Source organism: Nelumbo lutea, chromosome 2 (assembly GCF_056320005.1).
Source record: "Nelumbo lutea isolate HS-2025 chromosome 2, American lotus-T2T, whole genome shotgun sequence".
Lineage (NCBI taxonomy): Eukaryota > Viridiplantae > Streptophyta > Magnoliopsida > Proteales > Nelumbonaceae > Nelumbo > Nelumbo lutea.
In genome coordinates, this window is record NC_142685.1 from 58,056,548 (window position 1) to 58,075,206 (window position 18,659).

At 38.1% G+C, this 18,659-nt stretch overlaps 1 protein-coding gene across 2 annotated transcripts in view; it reads right to left on the reverse strand.

Moving 5' to 3' along the window:
- LOC148870942 (uncharacterized) overlaps window positions 1-18,659 on the reverse strand; it is a 28,093-nt gene that overhangs the window by 627 nt on the left and 8,807 nt on the right. The window contains exons 3-7 of one of the 2 annotated variants that reach the window (XM_088967163.1): window positions 14,147-14,200; window positions 11,449-11,801; window positions 8,094-8,191; window positions 7,932-7,992; window positions 6,939-7,087 (exon numbers count right to left, since the gene is read on the reverse strand). In XM_088967163.1, coding sequence (XP_088823289.1) covers window positions 11,544-11,801; window positions 14,147-14,200 — 312 coding nt within the window. In that variant the 3' untranslated portion in view covers window positions 6,939-7,087; window positions 7,932-7,992; window positions 8,094-8,191; window positions 11,449-11,543. Of the gene's footprint in view, window positions 1-6,938; window positions 7,088-7,931; window positions 7,993-8,093; window positions 8,192-11,448; window positions 11,802-14,146; window positions 14,201-18,659 lie in introns of those variants that run through there. The other variant, XM_088967162.1, reaches the window with a different exon arrangement.

The window sequence follows — 18,659 nt, forward strand, 5'->3', positions numbered from 1 at the left end:
TGTTCCCTTCTGCAATATCTCGCCCAACTTTTTCAATGGAGAGAACCTCATGCAAGCACAATACATAAAATAATAGGTTTGCAAGCCAACCAAGTTTCATATATTTATGATTCGTTTCTTCTAGAATGAAAAATAAAGACTAGTTTTTTTTGAGAAAATGTAAAGTATATATCAAATTATCGACAAAGACTAAAGACTACTAATTTATTTAAAGTCACAATAAAAGTTTTCCGAACTAAATGTGTTCACGGAAAACTGAGATACCAAATAAACAGAATTTTACTATTGAAAGAGATAAATGTTCTGATAACCATCATTCCACATCCTAATTCCAGCTATATATGATCAGATCCAGGGAGTTATCTAGACTAACACAAGTGGATGCATAGGATGCATGAGTTTTAATCACATTCACAGGACTTCTCTTGCCTACACGCATGCATAAAACAACTGGTCCTTTTCTTCTTGCAAAGAATTGGATACATGAGCTAGAAAAATCTTAAAAAAAATCAAAATTGATGTAGGGTTTCAAATTAAAAATTCGGGTTCTGGGAATTAGGGGCATCATACATCTAAAATTTGATCAATAACAGTTTCATCTTTTTCCAAGACAAAGGAGTTGTCAAGGTGTTGCCTATGCAACTAAGCACCCTTTGCTGAACGAGTGTCTTACCTAAACACCATGGCTTATATAAAATAGGCACCATCTTGGCGACTGGGTACCATCCTAGGCAACAAAAATACAAGCGAGTAATTTCTTTTGATATTGTTCTTATGGTTGCATCTTGTTACTATGTTAAACTGTCAAGTTAAATAACAAGAGGGCTTTGCCCCTTGTTCTTTTTCTCTTTTCTCTTAAAAATATTATTAGTATAAAATAATAATTTTATCAGTTTCTCTAGTTGCTAATATATTTTAGCATTCAGTTGCTCAATTAAATACTTATTATGATATAGCATTGTGTTTAAAATATTAAAGTTAATTGATTTAAATGCCATGAGACAACGATTTGATATGTTGTAACTTTTAAGAAACAAATTCATACCATCAGTGAAGGATATTACTATCTTAATTTACTAGAGAATGGCCCCCCAAACTAAGTACGGAGCAACTACACCTATGTATCATTTTTTGTAACAATACCGTTTTATTTGAGATTTGCTATTTATCCAGTAATTATATCTAATTTGAATTTCTTGTTTGATTTAAATAATTAAATCAAGTTTAATTCAAGCATCTCAAATGACTTTTTTATTTGAATTAGGAATTGAATTACAAAGATTAATATGACCCCACATCCTTTGGAATGGATATATTTTTATAGGTAGCCATGTGTCTAAAATTAGCCTCAAGTGGAATTTTTTTTGCTATGGGTAGCCATGTGTCTAAAGCTAGCACTTTTTTACCTGAGAGTGAATTAACTACTCTTTTTTTTTTAGAGTGGGTAAACACATGTCTGAGGAAGAAAACTTCTATTTGAGAGTGGAAAGTACCCACTTCTTTTTTTGATAAATAAATTGATTTATTAATGTAATAAGTAGAACACCGATACAAGTTTTTCTTGGAGAGGCGTGAGCTGCGTACTCTCCTTACCAAGAACAAAAACAAACTACAATTGAGCCCAATATAAATGGTCCCTTGCTGCCCCTCTCTAGGCTAAATAATCTGGCTATGGCATTAGCTGATCTCCCAACCCATTCTATTCTTACAGCCAAATCCCCTGTTAGCCATTTAAACCTCTTAATTCCGTATTTATGACACCACACTACAGATTCTGGATTCTGTAGCCAGCCCACTACCACCTTGGAGTCACCCTTGATTAACAATTGTGTCACTCCTAGCTGATTTGCAAACTGTACACCTAGAATTACAGCCAACAGCTCCGCCCTGGTGGAGTCCCCAACTCGTAGAGGACCTGAGTAGAGCAACACCACATTTCCGGCCTCATTCCCTGAGAACCCCTCCCAACCCACCCAGAAGGACCTGGATTACCTTGACTACTTCCATCAAAATCCAGCTTCAGTACGCCTGTAGGAGGACGTAGCCAGTTCATACTTACTCTAGGCTTTGGAAAGGTACTACTTGCCACTACAGCCCAATTCCTCCACAGATCACTAAAGGAGAAAAGGCGGAAAAGCTCCCTAGATTTTAACCACTGGACCACCCTATTCAAAAATGCAATCCTTAAACTCTTATAGGTTTCTCTCCTTCTCTTGAAACACTCTGGCATTCCTTTCTTCCCAAACAGTCCAGATCAGTGCTGCTCGTGCACATCTCCACATTAACCTCCTTCACTTTTTTTTTTATCAATAACAGAATTCAATATTATTAAAAGAAATCAAGAATACATACAAGATTTCAGGGAGAGATAAAATGACTTAACTCTCCCCCAAAACAACAAGAAGATTACAGAATTGCCCAAAACAATTGATCCCTACCTACCCCCTGTTTTGCCAAGTTATCAGCAAAGGCATTTGCAGTTCTTTTCACCCAATGAACCTGGATTCCCACTCCCCTCAGCAACCACTTAACCTCTCTTCTCTCATTAGCATAGATCCAAAAACCATTACCCTTCCCTAACCAATTTAACACTAGTCATGAGTCTCCTTCAATAATCAATTTTTGGATGTTCAGTTCCTTTGCTTTCCTTAGCCCTACTAACAAAGCAAACAGTTCAGCTTTAAGAAAATCACCCAACCCAATGGGACCTGATTATAATGTAACCACCTTCCCACTTTCATCTCTGATTACACCTCCAGCACCTGATGGTCCCAGGTTGCCTTCACTACTCCCATCGAAGTTTTAACTTCAAAAACCCTGGGGGTGGAGTTGACCACAGAGGGCACCCATTGATTGTGTCGGCACAGAGGAGGCCACTTCCAATTGTTCAGCAGCATACCCGTAGAGACATCAACAAACAGCTCCAAAGTTTTCAGCCATTAACCACCCTCTTCTTGGCTGCCAAGGAAAGGTAGAAGGACCGAAGAGCAAACTTACTTCTGCTGGCATGTTCCACCTGCACCCAAACAACAAGAAGAGCCAATCCCATAACTCTGCAGTAAAAGAACAAGAAATTAGTCAGTGGTAACAGTCTTCACCATGGGACCTGCAACGGATACACCAGTTGGGTGAGATGCAAAGTAAAGGTCTTCTCTTTTGTAGATTATCATATAAGGTGTTTATTTTCCCATGATACACCTCCTAGAAAAAAGCCATTACTTTAGGAGGAATGAGCCTGCACAAAAATTCCTTAACTGGGAATGACTGTTGAGCAGGAGAAAGACCCTTTTGGCTGTGGGAACCAAATTCGCTTGTCTGGTTGAGAAGAGTCCAAACAAACTTTATCAAGAGGACTCAATAAACTGGTGAGACACTTAACCTCCCCATCCCTCAAACCTCTACGAAAGCCAAAATCCCAGTTTGGTGCCAAGAGATTTTCAAGAGAGGAGAAAAAAATGGAGACAACCTCATTTTTGTACAAAGAGATATTGAACAGGGAAGGAAAAAGGTCCTTCAGGGATAGATCACCAATCCAAGTATCCTCCCAAAAAAGAACGAAGTTTCCAGCACACACATCATACCTGATTAGGCTGAAGAGAGGGAGAATACTGTGAATAGCTTTCCACGGAGTTGCTAGTGTTGCCCGTTGAAATATACTAGCATCCCACCCATTTTCTGCATGACCATGAATGATTCCTATCACCTCATGCAACAACCTTTCTCTTTCCAAAGGCCACCTCCACAGTCATTTCCCCAAAAGAGCTTGGTTCGTTTGAACTAGATTCTCCAATACCAATCCCCACTCTTCTTTACTCCTACAAACCACCTCCCACTTGACCAGGTGATCTTTCCTACTTTCCCCCGGTTCCTAAAGGAAATCTCTCATCAACTTCTCTAGTTTTTTAGCTTCCCTAGAAGGAATCCTAAAAACAAATAGGAAATAGGTTGGCAGGTTAGCTAGCGTGGCTTTGATCAAAGTGATCCCCCCCCCCAAAGAGATATAATTCTTTTTCCACGAGGCCAGTCTTTTCTCAAACTTCTCAACAACTAGGCAACAAAAACTACTCTCTAGGATGTGCCCCTAAAGGGAGCCCCAAGTAGGCAAAGGCCAAGTAGAAATGGAACACTCAAGACACTCCGCAATAACCTCCAACTCTTTTAATTCCAAATTGACCCCTGCTACTTGACTCCTATCAAGATTAACTTTTGAATTGGATACCCTTTCAAAATTTGTTACCAACATCTTGAGATTTCTCACCTTTCTCAAAATCCCCCCCCCCCCTTCACAAAGAATTAGTATATCATCTGCAAATTGAAGGTGAGTAACTAGGATTTCCTCTCTACCAACTCGCCACCCTCTTACTACACCCTCCCTGTCAGCCTTTGAGATCATTCTACTAAACACATCAACTATTAAGGTAAATAAGAATGGCAAGATAGGGTCTCCCTGCCCAAAACCCATACAGGCTGAAAAGAAATCCTTCACTACTCCATTAAACAAGATAGAGTAGTGACAGGAACTAATGCACCCAAAAATCTAATTACACCACCTTTCTCCAAAGCCACAACTTCACAAAACATGAAGCAGGAGTTGCCAATCCACCAAATCATATGTCTTTTCAAGATCCAACTTACAAACAAAACCTCTTCTTTTGATCTTCTCATCTCCTCCACACACTCGGTGGCAATCAAAATCTAATCAGTAATTTGTCTCCCTTTGGCTAATTAGAGAAGGAAGGACTTCTTTAAGTCTCAATTGCAAGACCTTGGCTAGAATTTTGTAAATACTGGTCACCAGACTAATTGGCCTAAAATCCTAAGGGCAAGCCGCATCAGCCTTTTCAGGAATTAAGGCCAAGAAAGTGGCATTGACTCCTAGGCTCAACTAAGTCACCCTTCAGCACCTCCCAGCAATCTTGGTAAAATGCCATTGTAAAACCATCAGGATTCGGAGCCTTAGATCTATCCATAAAAAAAACCATCTTCCTTATCTCTTCTTCCTCAAACCTTCTTTCCAACTAGCTTGTTTTTTCCTGACCCAATCTTAGTCAATCTAACCCTTCCAAAGGTAATCTCTCATTTAAAGGCCTTCTATAAATGGATTTAAAGTGATTCACAAAAGTTCTAGCTATTTCATCCTAATTTTTTATCTCCTCCCCATCTATCACTAATTTGGCCACATAACTTTTCCTTCTTTTGTTTGCCAAGTCATGAAAGAACCAGGCATTTCCATCACCTTCCTTAATCCACTTATGCCTTCATTTCTGCCTCCAACAAATCTCCTCTCTAAGTAAAATATCCTCCAAGTCCTTTTTCAATTTCCTTCTCAGCTCTCTATCTTGTTCATTCATGGTCCTTTGAGATTCCTTTTCATCTAGCTCCTCAACCCGAGTAACTAGAGTCAGCTTTTTCTCCTCAACCCTACCAAAGTGATCCCTACCATTCCTTTTTATCTCAGTCTCTACAGCTTCTTATGGAACTTTACCCCCTTCCATTTAACCCCCCCCTAATTTCTTCACTCCACCACTCCATTTTAACCCCAAAATCTGGATGTGTCAACCACATGTTTTCAAACCTAAATGGTCTAGGTCCACTAATAAAAAGTTTCAATACCTATTTTGATGGGGCAATGATTAGAAGTGACCCTAAGCAGAGCTCTAGAGACTAAGTTCCCCCAATGGTTTTCCCAGGCTAAGTTGAATAGGAATCTATCCAGCTTCAAGCAAAAAGGGTTTTCCTGGAGATTAGACCACGTGAACTTGGCTTGCAATAGTGGGATTTCTTTCAATTCACAATCTTTTATGAAATCATTAAATTTCCTCATACTCGTTGTAATTGATTGTAGAGTGTTACTAGTTTCCTCAGAGAACCTTATGACATTAAAATCCCCTCCCACGCACCATGGGCCGTCACATAATCCACAAATTGCATACATATCCTCCCACAACTCATTTCTTTCTCTGTAACTATTAGGGCCATACATGTTAGTTAACACCCAGAAAAACCTATCCTCCACATTCTTAAATTTGATAGAGACCGAGTACCTTCCTATCAGTTCCTCTACTAGTTCCACACTTTCATCCTTTTCCCCTAGATTTCCAACAACTCCTGGTCATTCTTCTTGGATACTGTTTCTTGAAAAATAGAATGCTATGTGTCTGAAGGAGAAGCTCTCTCTCTCTCTCTCTCTCTCTCTCTCTCTCTCTCTCTCTCTCTCTCTCTCTCTCTCTCTCTCTATATATATATATATATATATAATGTAAAGTTAGGGAACTAACCTATAATTTAGTTTTTACATGTAAGCCCCATTATTTTAAAGACATTATTTTTTTAAAGGTAAGGTAATTTTATTCAAGAAGGAAAAAGATACAAGGCCCAGACCAAAAGGAAGGCCTAGAAACAACTCAGGTTACAGACTCCACAAAGACTGAGTTCTAAACAACTAAGGCAAGTTCAGGTGCTTGAAATCATGAGTAACAACCACCCAAAAAATCAGCTTGCCCACAGCTCTCTGCACCAACTCTTCTGGACTTTTAACTCTGTTACAAAAAATTCTGTTATTTCTTTCAGACCAAATGGACCACAAAACAGTTGCTGGTATGGTTTTCCACACTAATTTTTCCTTCTTATTTAAGTCTTTGATTTTCCAACAGCACAGCAGATCCTTGACAGACCTTGGCATAACCCAGCTGATACCCAAAGCTTTCAGGAAATGCTCCCACACCATGGAGAAAATCGGGCAGTAAATGCATAGGTGGTCTGTAGTTTCTGGGAGGATGCCACACAGACCACAAGAGGAGTCCGGAAGCTGGATGTGCCTCGCCTCTCCAAATTAGACCTAGACAGACATTTATCTAGAGCCATTGTCCATACAAGAAAATTGGATTTAGAGGGAATTGTCGAATTCCAAATCTCTTTGGCAGGAAAAACCGCAGAACCTGGACTGCTCAGCTTGAAGGCTAAGGATTTAACATCAGAATTCCATTTCCAACTCCATTCATCCTCCAAATTTAAATCTATCCTTTGTTTCTGTAGAAGCTCCAGCAGCTCCACAATCTCATCCAGCTCCCAGTCAAACAAGTTTCTCCTGAAGAGGGGGGTCCAAGTATTAGAATCTCCAGAAAAGTTATAAGTCTCAGCCACTAAGGAATTTTGGTTAGCAACACACTGAAATAGAATTATAGATTTAAATAGAAATATGATCCTAAATCTCAGACTGGCAAGCATGAGAATATTGGTTGAAGTCCGAGAGCAGCCACTTTGTGCAAAAGGTGCCAGAGGTTAGATCCATATCTAGTCAACCCCTCCCTAGACCATAAATAGCTGAGAGCAGCATTAGGTAATGCCCTTTTATATGAACTAAAATCAATGTAACAAAAGTTTTTTTTTTTTTTGTTTCCTAATGTAGGATTCAAATTAGAAATAGTATTGGTCAGTTATGCAGCAAAGTTGATAGGTTTCCAACACACAGACAAGCTGACACAAATATGACAGTTTTGCTTGACATGTCATCCAGCAAAGAGATCTCTAAATTTCAGTCTAACAACCCCCTGCAAAAGAAGGCCCTCTTTTCTGCCAATTTTTGAAACTTCAATGTGCAGCTTCACAAGAGAAGAAAATTACATTGTAGGATATAGTGTAGACATGAACTTTGGAACTGACAAGTAGCCATTTCATAGGACCATCCATATGATAAATGGCCTAGATTGACAACATAACAGCATGTGGTTGGCAAAGAGGGTTTGCAGAAGTAAGGAATACAAAATCATCCATCCTAATACATACATATACATATCTATGTGCATGAATAGATGCTTATGTTTAAACATGCATGCAAGCACGCCCACCACACAGACACACACGCACGCACATGCGCACACACACAGATGCCCAGGGATATGATGGAAAATGCAGTTTTGACGAGAGTGTACCATAAAGTTTGGAAGTTTTCGTCCAATTGATGGACAGCAATCCATTTATAACAGATGATAACTGCATTAAAGACAACCACAAACAACATTTAGATTAAACTTGTTTTAGGAGAGAAATCATTGATTCTGAGTATACAAAATGGAGTCAGAAAAATACAAAACCTGATGGCATTGAAACATCCTCAAAGTTTCTTACTTCTGATTGCAGTATGCCAAATCCCTGAAGCAAGCAATTACTTCAACCCACCAACATCCTTACTCTGCATAGCAAAATCCACATGAAACTAAGATGAAAGAATGTACGTTGTTAACTTTAATTTGAGAGAGAGACTATAATCATATAATAGTGCTATCTTCATTTGTTCAAATTTTCATAATGCACAAAGCTTTTTTTAGGTAAAGCATACATTACAATGAATAATTTATCAATCAAAAAATGTAGGCTGGAGAAGACAAGGAACAGTTTAGTACTCCTTGACTTACTAATCAAATATTAAGAACTACAAAATAAATTCTTTCATCTTTACTTGAATTTGTGGTTAAGCCAAGTGTTTTAAAAGGTACACCTAAGTGCACAGGTAAAGAGCATTTTAAGGTAATGCACCTTGCCTGAACCCAAATGATGCCCCTTTAAAAGGCACACATGCCTAGTACACCTAGGCATGTGCCTCAGCCCAAGCACACATTTTTTTTTAAATTTCCTCTTATGTGTTATTTTCTATACATTCTTAATGTGTTCATACTTCTACAGTCTCTAATGGTTTATTAACCTTTAAATAAAAAACAAAGACAGTTTGAATACCTGAAACCCTAGTGTTGCACATGGAATCTCAGATAAGCAAATTTTCCACTAAAGAAGCAACAAAAATACAGCAATTTTCTAATCCCTAATCCTAAAATAGAATGCACTATGACCAAAATCCTGAAATTGGTATGAGCATTGGAAGACTGGTTTATTTTCCCAATGGATTCTTTCCTTGTTATTGAGCACCTTTTTCTTTTCTCCATCAAAAAAGAGAGGTTAAATCATGTTGACATGTACAAGGGCAGCATGTTGTGCTGCATTTGGGACTGTGTGCGTACATACATGCACACATATATTAATATATATCTCCACACACAAACGTACATACATATATATAGAAAGATAGAAAACCTCTATAAGGTTGCATGTAGGTAAACTGGTAGAGTATGGATGCTTTGCACCTTCTACCATAGATGATATTATCAGATATAGGTAGTTTGTGCTGCCCTTCTTTTCACTAGAGTTTTTATTTACATACCTTGGAGCTCGCAATCCAAAACACCATCAAGGTGAACTTTGATGGACGCAACTAGGGAACCCTGGTCCTTTGGAGTAGGGGGAGTCTTTAAGAACTGGGAAGGATTTTTTTTTTTTTTGATAAATGATAGAAATTTTATTAGAACAGAAAAAAAAATATATCACATGATTATAGAGTACATCCAGCAGAGGTGCGAGATGCAGCCCCAGCCAGAAACAAGATTATGACTGAGCCCGGAATAATTCAGACTCAGGCACACCCCCCCCCCCGGTTTGCAAAAAAATCAGCCATCCCATTAGCTGAACGCCTTTCCCATTGGACAGATATTGTCATATCTCTGATCAGCCACTTAAATCTTTTCATATATTCTTTGTATTTCCAAATTACAGTTTCAGGTTCCTTCAGCCACCCTATTACCAGTTTAGAATCACCTTCAACTAACAGCTTGTCATGATTTAATTCTCTAGCAATCTGTATTCCTTGTAAGACAGCTTGGAATTCGCCAAAACTGAGTCCCCTACTCCAACTGGACCAGAAAAAACAGCAACAACATGACCTTCAAGGTTTCTAAAAATTCCCCCTATACCAGCCGGGCCTAGGTTCCCTACACTGCTGCCATCAAAATTCAGTTTGATGAAGCCTTCTGCAAAAACTGGGAAGGAAATATTTTAGCACTATACTTTGGACATGTGGCTTTGGAGACTCTATTTGGGCAGAATTGTTGGTAGTGCTACATTCATTACAGTTAAGGATGGCAAAATTCAATTATAGGTTGGATTAGAAACAAGATTGCAGGTTCATGGAAGTACGTATATGCTTTAAGGGAGATCAACAAATTGATATTGGAGCTTGGCAATAGTTATAATTGGACACCACATTCAACCTGTGATCTTCCTTATGAAGTGGAAAAAGCATGGGTGAATAGAATCCCAGATGCATTGGTGTTTAATCCCTGTTGAGGGTTTACTGTTATTTATTTATTTGTTATTAGTTGCTGTTATTGGGCCCAAGACCCATTAGTTTAGTGCTGCTGTTTTAAGTTCTTTTTGATGTGTTAGCGGTAACCGCCCTATTAAGGGCATATTAGACATTGTATCTCTTTTTATTCTTAAGCATAAATGTTAATGGGTTGAGGTAGCCAGATCATCTTTGGCTTCTACTCTCAAGAATCCCTCTTCTACCTCTTTTCTCTTAATTAAAAAAAGGGCAGCCCAGTACACAAGACTCCCACCAATGCAGGGTCTGGGGAGGGACAGATGCATGCAGCCTTACCCCTACACATGCAAAGAGGCTGTTTCCAAAATTTGAACCCTTGTCACCCAGGTTGCAATGGAGCAACCCAACCTCTTTTCTCTTAATTCTTAAATCCTTTTATTTCTGCTATTGTCTACCCCCTCCCCCCCCACAAAGAAGGGAATTTCTAAATTTGTTGCCATTGCCAGCGGACGCTAGCTGCACAAGGGGTGCATGGCACATTGTAGAATATGGATGTTAATCATTTTTCTTAGACATATCAATTAATATTTCTTTTGTTGGTCAGGGGTGCATGGCACAAAGGAAGAAAAAACTTTCCATTGGAATCAATAACCGAAACTCCACCATCCATTCCCATGGGTGATCAGAAGACATCCATAAGGTGTTCTATAAGGAGATAATTTTTCTTTTTCATTTTCATGGTTTCAATCCCCTCCTTGGGCCCAAATCCCAAGATAAACCAGCTTCAGAAAACAACACCAAAGAATATATTTACAGGTGTTTGTGATTCGAGATAGAGCAAAGCCTACTTTAACAAAGAGTCACTCCACCATGAGTCTTTCTAAAACATTACTCTACTTCCCAAGGTTGGATTATACTGTATAAACCTAGATAAGGATGGTAAGATGAATTCTACTGCCTTCCAAGGGACAACAGGATGACTCTTCTGGCTGGTCCAGCATTCCAGACTTTGGCATGAACATGAAAGCCTTATTTGTTATTTATAACGAAATTCCAAAGAATTCTCTCTTCCATAAGAAATCTTTACAATCATTTTCCAAACGCCATATTCTTAATCCTTTCTCTCCATATTCCTAGCTCTGTAAATTTGTAAGGGGGTTCCAGAAAGCCAATAAGAAGGTAAAACTGATACCAAAGAGGGAAAACATGAGTAAAATACGAAATTTGTAAATTAAATGCAGATTATACAGTGTAACATTAAAACAATAATCATATAAACAATGTGCGAAAAACCTCACCTGACGTTATATGGTCTTGTTGATACAATCCATCTCCACCAGCCATTTAACAAGCAAATTATGCCAATGTCCAAAAGTTTTGCTTATGATTATAATCAAGTCCGAGATCCCACATGGAGACCACTTCCCTTGGATACGACCTGCAATGTTGTACCTTTGATGATCCAGGCTGTTAGTTCAGGTTGATGCTCAAGGTGGTTAAGAGGACGAAATTTTCCATCCTCCATTTGCACACCATAGACAAATGGGAGTCTAAGTGTGAGGAAGCTCTCTGGTGGTAAGATAACTCGACACCCAAGGCTAAATTGTGATTGTTGTTCATGGTTCAGCATGGATGGAGGTAGACATGAGACCTGCAATAAAAAAACTTCATCATAAAGAAGAATATTTTTCCAGCTTCTGAGAAACAGCTACTATCTAATCAAGAGCAGTATGTTTAGGGAAGACTATCCATTTCCTACATCAAGATATGCATAAAAGTGTACCTAGACATGAAAAAAATTGAGTAGACTCAAAGTTCAGAATTTCGATATGATACCCCCCATACTGGGCATATTGCACTGATGGGGTTCCAATACAGAAAATAAAGAGGGTTTGGGAATTTGGGCATTTTCAGGGAGTAGGCAGGCCTAAGACTGATCCCCTGACCAATTTTGAGGAAAAACAACACTAAAAGAAAGGGTTTTTTGTTGCATTGATACTTTAAACCTTGAGTAAACCATTATAACAGTTTCAAAATGCTACTCATGCATTTCACCTAGGAATCCATTAGACCAACAGTCAACCTAAATTAACGATCTGAACCATCAAATAAATCAACTCACATAGGATAGACAAAATTTTTTGCAACTGCCAAGAAAAATCCCATGTATTTAGATAGTTAGGAGACCTCCTAAGTAGGACCTAATTGAATATCCAGGTTCCACCATGGTGCAACCTCTTGAATGTACTGATGATGAACATGTGACTGTAAATGTAAGATGAATAGTGTTTTAAAAGGTTTGCAAGCCTCATAGTCATAGCCTTATACTTTCTGCCTTGCCTCAAGGAGAGGCTCAATAAAAATGACTTGCAACTCAACCTTCAAGATCATACATCAAAGTAAAAGGTGCATTATTTATTTAGGATGACATCTCAACATTAACCACAATAGGATTATCATAATTCATGACAGGATAAGTTAAAGATTAACCTTTGCATTTTAAATATATATTTTTTGAATTGGTGTTGACTAACTTTCTAGTTATTGTGTTTAATCAAGGTTTAAAGTATCAATACACCCAATTCGCACCTACAGGCGTATCAGGTGTTTAGATACAACAAAACACCCTTTTTATTAGTTTTCTTTAATTGACCAGGAGGTTGGTCTTAGGCCTGCCTACTCCCTGAAAATGCCCAAATTCTCAAACCCCATTTATTTCCTGTATCAGAGCCCCACCAATACAATACGGAGCATATTGTATCAAAATTTTGAACCTTGTGTTTAATGTCTTAGCATTTTTTAAATGCTTTGGAGATTCTATTTTACATAAAGAAGTTTTCTAGTAGGTATTGAAGGCATAACAATTTGTAAGAATGCAATGTAGCTTAAGTGTTATTTATGTGATATGTTATTCATTTATGTGTTTTTCCTACATAAAAATATAATTGTCATATTTGCACTTTTATTAGTACTGTCAATTGTTTCGGTCTGGTCTGGGTCAGGGTAGATCCAGTCCTAAACCAATAAATAAATGTGTAGAACCAGCTCCAAACCAAATCCTATGTAATAACAGATCTAGAACTGACCAAATTACTAATCAGGATTATCAAGTCTGACCTGATTACAATTGAAAGCTCTACCTTTAACGTGTAATTTGACAATGAACCTAATCATTTGTTAAATTGACACATCCTGATATGATGGTATGATAATATTACAAGTATACCATGAGAAATATAGGTAACAGAATGTGGTCTCGTTCAGAACAACCAAAACCAATCCTGACCCAATTATAATCAGAGCACATAATGCAGACCCAGACTCAACATAATTGGGTCGGTTCAGATTGCTACTTTGGTTCTTTTGGGTCTGTCCAACCCAATGACAGCCCTAACTTTTATGCTTCTCATTTTAGTTTCATGTTTTTCTTAATAAAATGGTAACTCATATGGCTTATGCCTCTCAACTAAAGGTCCTGGAGCCTCATTACAAGCCTCCACATTTTTAAATATTGCCAGAAACCAGATGGCAAAAAATGATTCAAGCATGCTGATTTGGTATAGATTAGTAAGGCCCATTAAATGGTCGGATCTCATTGCATGTCCCATATCTTAATCAACAGTTTAGGGCTTGAACTAAAAGTCATCCATTTTAGCTAAAGCTTTTTCACAACATTACTCTTTTTAAACAACATAATAATAGACATTAGCTTTAAAAATTTTGTAAGCTGTCTCTAATTTAGTTCATGTTTCTCTTGAAAAAGTGAAGTCAGTAGTCACATGAGGCTTAATCTCCAAGCTTCAAAGCTATCACCATACATCTGTGGCTTTACCTTCTAAATTTGACAGAAACTAACAACTGCAATCTATCTTAGATTTCAATGAGTAGCAGAAATGTAACCTCCTAAAAAGGCAATGAAGTATCAGAAAGTGTTGACCAACAAAGCTCCCATAGGTGCATATTTACATACAAGGTAATTGAGCCATTGATCTATACCTCAAATTGTACAACTGGGCATGTTGCTAAAACAATTGGAAATGGAGGTGTTACCTACAGAGAAACATTTAGAAGTTAAGAGGCATAAATGACAGAAAATTCATGCCATCTCGTATCATGTTTCATAAAGAAAACTTCTAGATTAACCCACACAAGCAGCAAGTACTTTAACATGTACATATCAAATATTGGAGATTGATTTGGCCAAACCACATCTCAGAGGGATAAATAGTAAAGCAGTTTCTCTATTAATATAATGCAACAAATATACTGAAAAGCAAACAGATAATTTGATTTTTTTTTCAAATTCAGTTTTTTTCTATTTCCGGCTGTTTGAGGAAATCCCTCCCTCAGCAGCCTTTTTGATCTTTATTTGAATAATAATATTATTCAGCATTTCTCAAAAAAAAAAAAAGATAATTTGAGAAACTAAATGGCATAGTTTTTATGAGTAATTAAAAGGCATATTATTTTACAATTTACATTGTCAATGTCCTAATAAGTAATTGAAATTTAATGTGAAAACAGGAATTCATACACACCCTCTTACTGACCACAAGCACAAGCACAAGCACAAGCAAGGGAAAAATCTGTGAAAGAAGAAATCAAGATTCTTCACATTCTTCTACAATTGGAAATTTCATAATTTCTGGGTAATTTAAATTTTTTGAGTTTTTTCATATTTATTTTCTAGTTTGTTAATGTATCAGGGCTTCGAATTAAAACTGAACAGAGTGGAAGGACAGAAGAGGATTCATTTATCCATCTCATTCTCATATAGTTGGGGCACTACCTAATTGAGTCAAGTTAGTCAAGTTGAGTTGAGGTTGTTAGCGTCTTAGTAATAGGGTTAGTCATTTTAAAGGATCAAATCAGTTTATCGTCTTATTACAGACTTTTTAGGATTTTGAAATGTTGAAGATTAAAGCACGTCACTTTTTTTCAGCCTATTTTTAAGGAGCCAAAACTTGCACATTTTGTACAAGTTAGGTGTTATTCTATATGTACTTGAGCTATCTATCAAACTTCAAACAAGGTTAAATCTTGTAAGCCAACATATTTTAAGGGAGTTATGGACATTTTAGTAATAGGGTGTCAGTCTATGATAGGGTTTGGGTCTTATATTTCTTTGGGTCAATCTTGGAGTTTCTTTTTATTTGTTTAGTTGTAGTAAGAGTAGTAAAGAGTTCTATTGATCAAAAAAATAGTAGAGTTATCATAGTTATTTTAGGAGTCAGGGTCCTTATTTTATTATGCTTATGGGTTACCTATACATTTGTCTTAATTTTGAAGCAATAGAAATTGTTTTGGGTCAGTTTGTGAGTCTAAATTGGAGTCTGTAAAGGGAGATCCGACCCCTTATTTTGAGTCTTTGAACAGAGCCATTATAATTGAAACATTTATCTTCTTCTTCCTTTCTTTCATCAGTAACAGTTAAACATTTTATTAAGAAGCTCATGGCAAAAAGGTTATTGAAAGCATTCATGGGCTCAGGAATAATTGGCTGGGATGCAACGGTTGCTCCGACATCTACCTTGAACTCTCCTTGGAAAGCAATTCAAGAGGTTGAGCTCCCCACAGGATGTAGTGAGCCTCTTCAACCCAAACTTCCTAAGGCAGACGACAAAAAGGGGAAGAACAATGTCGAAACCAGTGAGGGCAGCTGTGGCATGGATGATTTGGGAGGAAAGGAATGCAAGAATATTTAATGGCAAATGCAGACCAAAAGAAGAGTTGGTGGAAGCTGTATAGATAAAAGTTGCTCATTGGATAAAAACACTCGAGCTGTTCCAAAGCTTCTCTGTGGCTGATATCCCGCGAGCTTGGAAAGAAGTGGCATGTTCAACTAAGAAAAAAGAAAAGATGGTGATGGAATGGAAGCCCCCTGCTGCAAATAAGTTAAAGTTGAACTTTCATGGCAGTTCCATTGGGAATCCGGGATTGGCAGGTATAGGGGGTGCGTTCAAGACTCAACAAACAAAGTTCTGGCTATGTATTCAGGGCCTATAGGGGCAGGTGACTCCATAAACGCTGAGCTTCATGCTCTTTTGCAGGGATTAAAACTAGCCAAACAAGCAGATTTTAAAATTTTGGAGGTTGAAGGAGATTCAAGACTGGTGATTTCTTGGTCCAGTTTCAGAGGTAACACTCCCTGGATTTATAGACATTCCTTGAGAGAGATTGAAAGTTTAGCAAGGGAGCTCAATGCCACTTTCACTTGTATTAGAAGGACTGCAAATGGGATGGCTGATTCGCTAGCAAAACAAGGAGTGTACAAACAAGATCTATTCTGGGCAGGTTTGTAATTCTTTTCGATTGTTTGTTTGTATTCTCCTGCTGGCTGTAATCTTTTTTTTTTTCAACTTAATAAAATTTATTCTTCTTTACTAATCAAAAAAAAAAAGAAGCTCATGGAAAAAATGTACAACAGTGTGCTGAGCACCCTTCTAGAGTACCTAGCCTCAGCTAGCCACCCTTGTCAATATATTTTGTTATGATTACAAATTTCCGCACTGGGAAAATACACCGCATATGGCTTTTCTTTACCCCCTGTTTTATAAGCCCATCAGCCACATTGTTGGCTGATCTTAGAGAGCATCTTTAAGATGTCCTCAATTCCATGGTTAACTTTGTGATTTCCTTTAAGATGTGCCTCCATTTCCATGGCCCAGCACTGTTACTTCCTAACCATCCTACTACTACATGTGAGTCAACAGCAGAATTTTTGCCACTGTTAATCCTTCAACCACGGCTTTCTGGCTGAGTAGAATCACCAAACCCAGCATGCTCAGAATCAGAGGATAATGCTACAGTATTTCCTTTCCAAGTTCTGAAAACATCCCAACCTCCAGCCTTCTTCCCAAGTTCTGAAAAATTCCTTATCAAGGATAAAGATGCCACTTGTTGTCTGTAAAGAGACTGAGCCGAATGGGCCCTAACATCCTCTCTTGTAATATCTTTTATTTTATTGTTGATGGGCCACACTTAATGTGCCTGTTATTTATTCTTGTTTTATTCTCTTTATGTAACTGCCAAGTTGGCTGCCCACTTAAGGGCATTCTTGTCATCATCTAATTTTTAGATCTTAATAAAATAGGGTTAGAAGAGAATGGAGATTAATTCGACTCCTTCTCTTACCTTCTCTTTTTGCCATCTTCTTCTCCTGTATAGCTGTTCAGACCAGTTCTTTACTTCTTCTAATCCCTAAATTTGTTCTTGATATTTGAGGACTGATTTACATCTTGGTATCAGAGCGGCTTAGTTCTTCTTTCTTTTTTCTTTGTTCCCATACACTCTAAAATCAAGAGAGTGTATGGAGAGATAGGTTCTCTATAGTATAGAGGATCACTTGCCTAGTTGGTAGAGGGTTTGGAGAGTTTAGATCTGGCTGGATTTTGCCAAGAAGTGGTGCTGTTCTGCTGCTGCCCGAAACCCTAGCCGACTAGAGATTTTCGAGGTTACCAAGAAAGGTGAAGCTTGGGTGTGGCACTCTGTGCTTGGAAGGTGTCTCTTGACCGTTAAAGGAGGGCGGTTCAGGTTTGGAAGAATTTGGGTTGGTCTGGTAGGTGCTGCTGCATCTTCTCTCTTCCTCCCAACAGCTGGACGGAGCAAAACCCTAGTTTTTCAAGCACCCGAGTTCTGGTTTGACTTCAAGTAAGTTTATATAGACAAAATTTCTGGTTCTTTGATTTTCGTTTGATTGATGGAGACATACGAAAGTGAGTTCAAGCAGGTGTCGGTTTCTGGCATTGGCTCAGTAGATTCCGTTTTTCTGCTTTGAGTCATCTATTCCCAGATATGTTTAAAGGAGTGTCTTTATCGAGACTTCACTGTGAGTCATGTGAACTGGCAAAGCATTGTAGACATTCCTACTCAATTAGCAATAAAATATCTCTTTCTCCTTTCCATATTGTTCACTCTGATGTGTGGGGGCCATATCATATGCCAACCATGGGGGGTTACAGGTACTTTATCCTTTTTATTGATGATTATTCGCGTTACACTTGGATTTATCTCATGAAATCCAGGGATGAAGTACCAACTATTGTGAAAAAATTTCAGGAACTCATCCTCACCTAGTTTAATACTCGTATCAAAATATTCCGTTCTGACAATGCCAAGGAGTATTTTGAGAGAACCCTCTCCACCTATCTTGAAGCTGCTTTTGGGGTTATTCATCAAAGTTCATGTTCCTACACTCCACAACAAAACGGGGTGGCGGAAAGAAAGAACAGACATGTGGTTGAGGTTGCCAGATCCCTCTTATTTGTATTTGCGTCCCATGTTCCTATAAAATTTTGGGGAGATGTTGTTCTTACTACTACTTTTATGATCAACCGTATGCCCTCCCGGGTCCTTGGCTTTAAAACCCCTTTTAGTCTTATCTTCCCGGATGAGGATATCTTTTCTCTTCCTCCCTGTGTTTTTGGGTGCACTTGCTATGTGCATATTCATGGTCATCAAAGGCACAAGTTTGAACCTAAGGCTCATAAATGTGTTTTTCTGGGATATG